Here is a 9,839-nt window from a genome sequence, read left to right as displayed (position 1 = left end):
CGCATGCTGAGGGTCTCAGAGCGGGGTCAGCGCATGCTGAGGGTCACAGAGCGGGGTCAGCGCATGCTGAGGGTCACAGAGCGGGGTCAGCGCATGCTGAGGGTCACAGAGCGGGGTCAGCGCATGCTGAGGGTCTCAGAGCAGGGTCAGCACATGCTGAGGGTCACAGAGCGGGGTCAGCACATGCTGAGGGTCACAGAGCGGGGTCAGCGCATGCTGAGGGTCACAGAGCGGGGTCAGCGCATGCTGAGGGTCACAGAGCGGGGTCAGCACATGCTGAGGGTCACAGAAGTCGCCAACTTTCTGCAAGAGCTCCAAACTTCTGTGGCTTCAGATGAGCTCAAGAACAGTGTGTAGAGCTTCAGGGAATGGGTTTCCATGGCCGAGCCGCTCATCCAAGCCTTACATCAGGGGTTTTCAAACTTTATGATGCCAAGGACCCCCAAATATGATGAACCTTTATGAGGGACCCCCTTCCTAAAATCCATCTATTTTTATGTACAAAACAAAAACATTTAAACTGTTTGGGTGACATTATAAATACAACATATTGTTTCCCAACTTAAATTGGCTATTAATGTTGGATGAATAAACCTGAAAAAAAAAAAAAAATTTGTATAAGCAACTTTCACAATAAATGTATGTAAGCAGCGTTAAGAAAACCACCTTACAACCCCAGTGAGTGAGATAAAGGGGACTATAAAAGAAGAAATAAAAATTAGAAAAACAAACTAAGATACAAAGCAAACATATACAATTCTGTAATGTATACGACGAGAAACATTTAGAAATTAAACCGTTAGAATATTCGGTAGACTTTATCCATTTTTGCTTTGTCTTTCTCTGAAATTTTCTGGGGACTCCTTAGAACCTTCTGGAGGACCCCTGTTTGAAAACCCCTGCCTTACATCACCAAGAGCAATGCAAAGAGTGGGATGCAGTGGGGTAAAGTGCGCCGCCACTGGACTCTAGAGCAGCGGAGACGTGTTCTCTGAGTGACCAATCACGCTTCTCTGTCCAATCACATGGACGAGTCTGGGTTTGCCGGTTGCCAGGAGAACGAGACTTTCCTGACTGCATTGTGCCAAGTGTAAAGTTTGGTGGAGGGGGGATTATGGGGTGGGGTTGTTTTTCAGGGGTCGGCCCCTTAGTTCCAGTGAAAGGAACTCTTAATGCACCACCAAGACATTTTGGACAATTTCACGCTCCCAACTTTGTGGGACCAGTTTGGGGACGGCCCCTTCCTGTCCCAGCATGCACCAGTGCACAAACGATCTAATGATCTGTTCTTCACATCATGACTCTAGTTATCATCCAGGACTAGCCAACACATGACCTTACACTTGGGTCATTATGTTTTGAGTTCTGCTCGGTGACGCTAGAAATGACGCAGATCACCTTTAAGAGACGATGGGATGGAGAATTCATTATTTTTCAGACGGTCAATATTTCTACCACAAGAAATCAAGACTTAAAATCTGTAATATTGCAGTCTGACAGCATTAGAGCCACACTCCACCTTCACAGAGGATCATGGGCTTGGGTTTCTTCATTACAGCAGGAACACGTGTGATTGAGAACAGACGGTCCAGTCCAAACCAAACCCAGCTCCATCTGGACTAAACATCAGCGATCGGGCCTGGAGCTCATTCAGCTCCGGCAAACATTCATCACGCTGATAAACAACATGACAGAAGACGGGAATAAAGACAGTCCAGCTCCACCGTCCTGAAAACACAACATCCGTCAGCGCTTTCAAGGTTTCGGGAGATTTTAATACTAACAGAAATGCAACAAGGGACGTTTCAAACAAATACATGTCAGTTAAAACAATATTCGGAGAGAATGAAATTCTTAAACACGTGTGCAAGAGAAACCGAAAAAGAGTCTTTAACACTTTCACAATACTGACCTGACTCAACCAATCACAGGAGCTCACCTGTTTAACTGACCAATGACAGGCAGGGGGAGGATCATGAGGAAACCTGCTTGGAAACAGTCATTATTGCTGTAGCGCTAGGGGTGAAACACTAACACTTTAAAACTATTTCATTTATTTGTATTAATATTTTTTATTTATTTAAATATTTTTTTATTTAATTCAAATGTATTAATTTTTTGTGTGTGTTTTTTATGTAATTAATTTAATCTTATTTTTATTTATTTATTTCAATTAATTGTATTCAACTACATTAATTGATTAGTTATTTAAATCAAATGTGATTTTTATGTGATATTTATTTAATTCGTTTAATCTTATGTTTATTTATTTAAATAATATTTTATAATTATTTCAATTTGTTTTATTCAAATTGATTTGATTTTTATTTTAACAAAATACATTTATTTATTTAGTCAATTGGTTTAATCTTATTTTTATTTATTATTTTTTAAATGTATTTTATTAAAATGTATTAATTTATTATTTTTAAAATGTATTTTATTAAAATGTATTAATTTATCAGTTTTTTTGTTTATCAAAAGTGATTCAGTTTAATATTTTTTATTTTAATAAAATCTTTAGTGAATTTGTTTAATCTTATTTATATTTATTAATTTATTTTATAAAATAAATACAAATATTTATTTATAATAAAATGTATTAATTTATTAGTTATTAGAATCAAATGTAATTTAATGAATTTGTATTTTACTCAAATATATATTTTTATTTAGTTAATTGTTTAATCTTTTTAAAATTTATTATAAACACTTGTATTCAATTCATTGTATTCAACTATAGTAATTAATTAGTTATTTAAATCAAATGTGATTTTTATGTGATATTTAATTAGTTTAATCTTATTTTTATTTATTTAAATAATATTTTATAATTATTTAAATTAGTTTTATTCAAATGTGGTTACTTTTTATTTTTAATCAAATACATTTATTTATTTAGTTAATTGATTTAATCTTATTTTTATTTATTTATTATTTTTATATTTTAAAATTTTATTTTATTAAAATGTATTAATTTATTAGTTTTTTAATCAAAAGTGATTAATTTTAATATTTTTTTATTTTAATCAAATCTATTTATTTAGTGAATTGGTTTAATCTTATTTTTATTTATTTATTTATTTGATCAAATAAATAAAAAATACTTATTTATAATAAAATGTATTAATTTATTAGTTATTAGAATCAAATGTAATGTAATACATTTGAATTTTACTCAAATATATTTATTTATTTAGTTCATTGGTTTAATCTTATTTTCATTTATTATTAACACAATAATGAGGGATGCACTGATATGAACATTTTGGCCGATATGATAACCGATAATTCTTTATATTTGAAAGCCGATATATATTGGCAGATAAATCTAAATCCAAATTTGCAAGTCTGATTACGAAAACAAAAGTCTCAGCATTAAATCCACGTCCCAAACACACAATTATAATGTTCTCGTTATGAGTTTATGTAGCCGATATGACAGAATTAAACTCCTTTTTGAAGTGATATTAATCATATTTCAAGCAATTCAAACCCATCATGATGAACATCTGAAGTGTCTCAGCTGAAGGACATAATACAGTATTCATCGGCTTTAAGATCGGACACATTTTCTTATCGGCCGATATCGATAACACAAAAAATGATCATATATCGGCCGATATGGTGAGCGATATATCATGCATCACGTTATAGAGCAGTCATGAGAATAATTATCCACGAGTCATAGAAATGATTTATACCCCTAAGATTTAGGCATTTGAATTGCATAATTTAACAAACTAATGAACTTAAGACGATGCATAAATTAAACACGCAGTTAAAACATTTTTTTTACCTTTTTGATTTTATTTAAATAATTAATGGATCAAATCAAACCACATCACTAATCTAATCAGAGACCAGTTTAATCGAGTTAAACGTAAATGCATAAAACCTCAAATTCATTATTTCAATGTATACAAAAAATAAATAAAACTGCGCTACATAAAATCATATTTTCCTTCTTCTGTGAAACACAAAGATGCCGTTTGAGCTGCTCTCAGCTGTGGATGATGCTCTAAAAATAACACAAACATTTCAAGGCACGGAGGTTTGATGCATCATGACCACGCGAGTGTGTTGTGAGTGTGTTGTGGCTGTGTTGTGGGTGTGTTGTGAGTGTGTTATGAGTGTGTTGTGAGTGTGTTGTGAGTGTGTTATGAGTGTGTTGTGAGTGTGTTGTGAGTGTGTTGTGGGTGTGTTGTGAGTGTGTTGTGAGTGTGTTGTGGGTGTGTTGTGAGTGTGTTATGAGTGTGTTGTGGGTGTGTTGTGAGTGTGTTGTGAGTGTGTTGTGGGTGTGTTGTGGCTGTGTTGTGGGTGTGTTGTGAGTGTGTTATGAGTGTGTTGTGAGTGTGTTGTGAGTGTGTTGTGGGTGTGTTGTGAGTGTGTTGTGAGTGTGTTGTGAGTGTGTTGTGAGTGTGTTGTGGGTGTGTTGTGGGTGTGTTGTGTGTGTGTTGTGGGTGTGTTGTGGCTGTGTTGTGGGTGTGTTGTGAGTGTGTTATGAGTGTGTTGTGAGTGTGTTGTGGGTGTGTTGTGAGTGTGTTGTGAGTGTGTTGTGGGTGTGTTGTGGCTGTGTTGTGGGTGTGTTGTGAGTGTGTTATGAGTGTGTTGTGAGTGTGTTGTGAGTGTGTTGTGGGTGTGTTGTGAGTGTGTTGTGAGTGTGTTGTGAGTGTGTTGTGAGTGTGTTGTGAGTGTGTTGTGAGTGTGTTGTGAGTGTGTTGTGAGTGTGTTGTGGGTGTGTTGTGGGTGTGTTGTGTGTGTGTTATGAGCGTGTGAGCATGCCCAGATTGAGCAGGATGGAGCTGAGGTTGATGTGAGTGTGTTGTGGGTGTGTTGTGAGTGTGTTGTGAGTGTGTTGTGAGTGTGTTGTGAGTGTGTTGTGAGTGTGTTGTGAGTGTGTTGTGAGTGTGTTGTGAGTGTGTTGTGAGTGTGTTGTGGGTGTGTTGTGAGTGTGTTATGAGCGTGTGAGCATGCCCAGATTGAGCAGGATGGAGCTGAGGTTGATGTGAGTGTGTTGTGAGTGTGTTGTGAGTGTGTTGTGAGTGTGTTGTGAGTGTGTTGTGAGTGTGTTATGAGTGTGTTGTGAGTGTGTTGTGAGTGTGTTGTGGGTGTGTTGTGAGTGTGTTGTGAGTGTGTTGTGGGTGTGTTGTGAGTGTGTTATGAGTGTGTTGTGGGTGTGTTGTGAGTGTGTTGTGAGTGTGTTGTGAGTGTGTTGTGAGTGTGTTGTGAGTGTGTTGTGGCTGTGTTGTGGGTGTGTTGTGAGTGTGTTATGAGTGTGTTGTGAGTGTGTTGTGAGTGTGTTGTGGGTGTGTTGTGAGTGTGTTGTGAGTGTGTTGTGGGTGTGTTGTGAGTGTGTTATGAGCGTGTGAGCATGCCCAGATTGAGCAGGATGGAGCTGAGGTTGATGTGAGTGTGTTGTGGGTGTGTTGTGAGTGTGTTGTGAGTGTGTTGTGAGTGTGTTGTGAGTGTGTTGTGAGTGTGTTGTGAGTGTGTTGTGAGTGTGTTGTGAGTGTGTTGTGAGTGTGTTGTGAGTGTGTTGTGGGTGTGTTGTGAGTGTGTTATGAGCGTGTGAGCATGCCCAGATTGAGCAGGATGGAGCTGAGGTTGATGTGAGTGTGTTGTGGGTGTGTTGTGAGTGTGTTGTGAGTGTGTTGTGAGTGTGTTGTGAGTGTGTTGTGAGTGTGTTGTGGGTGTGTTGTGAGTGTGTTGTGTGTGTGTTATGAGCGTGTGAGCATGCCCAGATTGAGCAGGATGGAGCTGAGGTTGATGTGAGTGTGTTGTGAGTGTGTTGTGAGTGTGTTGTGAGTGTGTTGTGAGTGTGTTGTGAGTGTGTTGTGAGTGTGTTGTGAGTGTGTTGTGGGTGTGTTGTGAGTGTGTTGTGTGTGTGTTATGAGCGTGTGAGCATGCCCAGATTGAGCAGGATGGAGCTGAGGTTGATGTGAGTGTGTTGTGGGTGTGTTGTGAGTGTGTTGTGAGTGTGTTGTGAGTGTGTTGTGAGTGTGTTGTGAGTGTGTTGTGAGTGTGTTGTGGGTGTGTTGTGAGTGTGTTGTGTGTGTGTTATGAGCGTGTGAGCATGCCCAGATTGAGCAGGATGGAGCTGAGGTTGATGTGAGTGTGTTGTGAGTGTGTTGTGAGTGTGTTGTGAGTGTGTTGTGAGTGTGTTGTGAGTGTGTTGTGAGTGTGTTGTGAGTGTGTTGTGAGTGTGTTGTGGGTGTGTTGTGAGTGTGTTATGAGCGTGTGAGCATGCCCAGATTGAGCAGGATGGAGCTGAGGTTGATGTGAGTGTGTTGTGAGTGTGTTGTGAGTGTGTTGTGAGTGTGTTGTGAGTGTGTTGTGGGTGTGTTGTGAGTGTGTTGTGAGTGTGTTGTGAGTGTGTTGTGAGTGTGTTGTGAGTGTGTTGTGAGTGTGTTGTGAGTGTGTTGTGAGTGTGTTGTGGGTGTGTTGTGGGTGTGTTGTGGGTGTGTTGTGGGTGTGTTGTGAGTGTGTTGTGAGTGTGTTATGAGTGTGTTGTGAGTGTGTTGTGAGTGTGTTGTGAGTGTGTTGTGGGTGTGTTGTGAGTGTGTTGTGAGTGTGTTGTGGGTGTGTTGTGAGTGTGTTGTGGGTGTGTTGTGAGTGTGTTGTGGGTGTGTTGTGAGTGTGTTGTGAGTGTGTTGTGAGTGTGTTGTGAGTGTGTTGTGAGTGTGTTGTGAGTGTGTTGTGAGTGTGTTGTGAGTGTGTTGTGAGTGTGTTGTGGGTGTGTTGTGGGTGTGTTGTGAGTGTGTTGTGAGTGTGTTGTGGGTGTGTTGTGAGTGTGTTGTGAGTGTGTTGTGAGTGTGTTGTGAGTGTGTTGTGAGTGTGTTGTGGGTGTGTTGTGAGTGTGTTGTGAGTGTGTTGTGAGTGTGTTGTGAGTGTGTTGTGAGTGTGTTGTGAGTGTGTTGTGAGCGTGTGAGCATGCCCAGATTGAGCAGGATGGAGCTGAGGTTGATGTGAGTGTGTTGTGAGTGTGTTGTGAGTGTGTTGTGGGTGTGTTGTGTGTGTGTTATGAGCGTGTGAGCATGCCCAGATTGAGCAGGATGGAGCTGAGGTTGATGTGAGTGTGTTGTGGGTGTGTTGTGAGTGTGTTGTGAGTGTGTTGTGAGTGTGTTGTGAGTGTGTTGTGAGTGTGTTGTGAGTGTGTTGTGAGTGTGTTGTGGGTGTGTTGTGAGTGTGTTGTGAGTGTGTTGTGAGTGTGTTATGAGCGTGTGAGCATGCCCAGATTGAGCAGGATGGAGCTGAGGTTGATGTGAGTGTGTTGTGGGTGTGTTGTGAGTGTGTTGTGAGTGTGTTGTGAGTGTGTTGTGAGTGTGTTGTGAGTGTGTTGTGAGTGTGTTGTGAGTGTGTTGTGAGTGTGTTGTGAGTGTGTTGTGGGTGTGTTGTGAGTGTGTTGTGAGTGTGTTGTGAGTGTGTTGTGAGTGTGTTGTGAGTGTGTTGTGAGTGTGTTGTGAGTGTGTTGTGAGTGTGTTGTGAGTGTGTTGTGAGTGTGTTGTGGGTGTGTTGTGAGTGTGTTGTGAGTGTGTTGTGAGTGTGTTGTGGGTGTGTTGTGAGTGTGTTGTGAGTGTGTTGTGAGTGTGTTGTGAGTGTGTTGTGAGTGTGTTGTGGGTGTGTTGTGAGTGTGTTATGAGCGTGTGAGCATGCCCAGATTGAGCAGGATGGAGCTGAGGTTGATGTGAGTGTGTTGTGGGTGTGTTGTGAGTGTGTTGTGAGTGTGTTGTGAGTGTGTTGTGAGTGTGTTGTGAGTGTGTTGTGAATTGTGAGTGTGTTGTGAGTGTGTTGTGAGTGTGTTGTGAGTGTGTTGTGAGTGTGTTGTGAGTGTGTTGTGAGTGTGTTGTGAGTGTGTTGTGAGTGTGTTGTGAGTGTGTTGTGAGTGTGTTGTGAGTGTGTTGTGGGTGTGTTGTGAGTGTGTTATGAGCGTGTGAGCATGCCCAGATTGAGCAGGATGGAGCTGAGGTTGATGTGAGTGTGTTGTGAGTGTGTTGTGAGTGTGTTGTGAGTGTGTTGTGAGTGTGTTGTGAGTGTGTTGTGAGTGTGTTGTGAGTGTGTTGTGGGTGTGTTGTGAGTGTGTTATGAGCGTGTGAGCATGCCCAGATTGAGCAGGATGGAGCTGAGGTTGATGTGAGTGTGTTGTGAGTGTGTTGTGAGTGTGTTGTGAGTGTGTTGTGAGTGTGTTATGAGCGTGTGAGCATGCCCAGATTGAGCAGGATGGAGCTGAGGTTGATGTTGAGGAAGGCTTGCGAGCGGTCAGCGGTTCTGTGCATCTCCTGCAGAAACAAATGCAGCGACGACACTTCGAACAGACGCTTGTTCTTCCTGCAGAAACACAGAAACACAGCTCAACCTCCCAACACACACACACACACCTACAGCTGATCCGACAGGAAGACACTTCCCTTGCAGAAACGACAACAAGGACAACCTGCTGTTAGATCAGGGGTTTAAATGCCAAATGATGTGATCATCCTCGCCAGATATATCTACAAAATCTCATGTAAAATATAATTTGTAAAATATTTAGTTTCTGTTATGTTACATCATTGCATTTTTTCTACTCAGTTAGTACTGCACGTATTGTCTTTGTTTTAATCACATTTATTTATTTAAATCAAATGTGTTTTTCTTTTAGTTATTTATTTTCATATTTTATTTATTTTCAATGAAATGTATTAATTTAATTAGTTATTAGAATCAAAACCAACATTTACTTTAATCAAATGTTTTCATTTAATTAATTTAATTAATCTTTAATTTATTGTATTTATTTATTCAAATGTATTTATTAGTTTTTAAAATCAAATGTTATTTATTTTGTTTCTTTTAATTTTCATTTATTTATTATAGGATGAGGGAAGTGTGTGAGGATGAGGAGTGTGTGAGAATGAGGAGTGTGTGAGGATGAGGGAAGTGTGTGAGGATGAGGAGTGTGAGGATGAGGAGTGTGTGAGGATGAGGGAAGTGTGTGAGGATGAGGAGTGTGAGGATGAGGAGTGTGTGAGGAGGAGTGTGTGAGGATGAGGAGTGTGTGAGGATGAGGAGTGTGTGAGGATGAGGAGTGTGTGAGGATGAGGAGTGTGAGGAGGATGAGGAGTGTGAGGAGGAGGAGGAGTGTGTGAGGAGGAGGAGTGTGTGAGGATGAGGAGTGTGTGAGGATGAGGGAAGTGTGTGAGGATGAGGAGTGTGTGAGAATGAGGAGTGTGAGGATGAGGAGTGTGTGAGGAGGAGGAGTGTGTGAGGATGAGGAGTGTGTGAGGACGATGGAAGTGTGTGAGGAGGAGGAGTGTGTGAGGAGGAGGAGTGTGTGAGGATGAGGAGTGTGTGAGGACGAGGGAAGTGTGTGAGGACGAGGGAAGTGTGTGAGGAGGAGGGAAGTGTGTGAGGACGAGGGAAGTGTGTGAGGATGAGGAGTGTGTGAGGACGAGGGAAGTGTGTGAGGACGAGGGAAGTGTGTGAGGACGAGGGAAGTGTGTGAGTGTGTGAGGACGAGGGAAGTGTGTGAGGAGGAGTGTGTGAGGATGAGCAGTGTGTGAGGAGTAGTAGTGTGTGAGGAGTGTGTGTGAGGAGTGTGTGTGAGGATGAGAAGTGTGTGTGAGGAGTGTGTGAGGAGGAGTGTGTGAGGAGGAGGAGTGTGTGAGGAGTAGTAGTGTGTGAGGAGTGTGTGTGAGGAGTGTGTGTGAGGAGTGTGTGTGAGGATGAGAAGTGTGTGTGAGGAGTGTGTGTGAGGATGAGGAGTGTGTGAGAATGAGGAGTGTGAGGATGAGGAGTGTGTGAGGAGGAGGAGTGTGTGAGGATGAGGAGTGTGTGAGGACGATGGAAGTGTGTGAGGA

The 9,839-nt window shown here is 41.3% G+C and overlaps 1 protein-coding gene across 1 annotated transcript in view; it reads right to left on the bottom strand.

Moving 5' to 3' along the window:
* Window positions 1-8,186: 8,186 nt before the first annotated feature.
* The window catches only part of ccdc138 (coiled-coil domain containing 138), a gene marked incomplete at its 3' end in the record, with an annotated part of 36,365 nt that continues 34,712 nt past the window's right edge, over window positions 8,187-9,839 (bottom strand). Inside the window, exon 16 of the mRNA XM_079820727.1 lies at window positions 8,187-8,328. Coding sequence (XP_079676853.1) covers window positions 8,187-8,328 — 142 coding nt within the window. The remainder of the gene's footprint in view (window positions 8,329-9,839) is intronic.

The sequence above is a fragment of the Gobio gobio genome (genome assembly GCF_949357685.1).
Source record: "Gobio gobio genome assembly, chromosome: 7".
NCBI classification, from domain to species: Eukaryota; Metazoa; Chordata; class Actinopteri; order Cypriniformes; family Gobionidae; genus Gobio; species Gobio gobio.
This window is presented reverse-complemented; position numbering and strand designations above follow the sequence as displayed.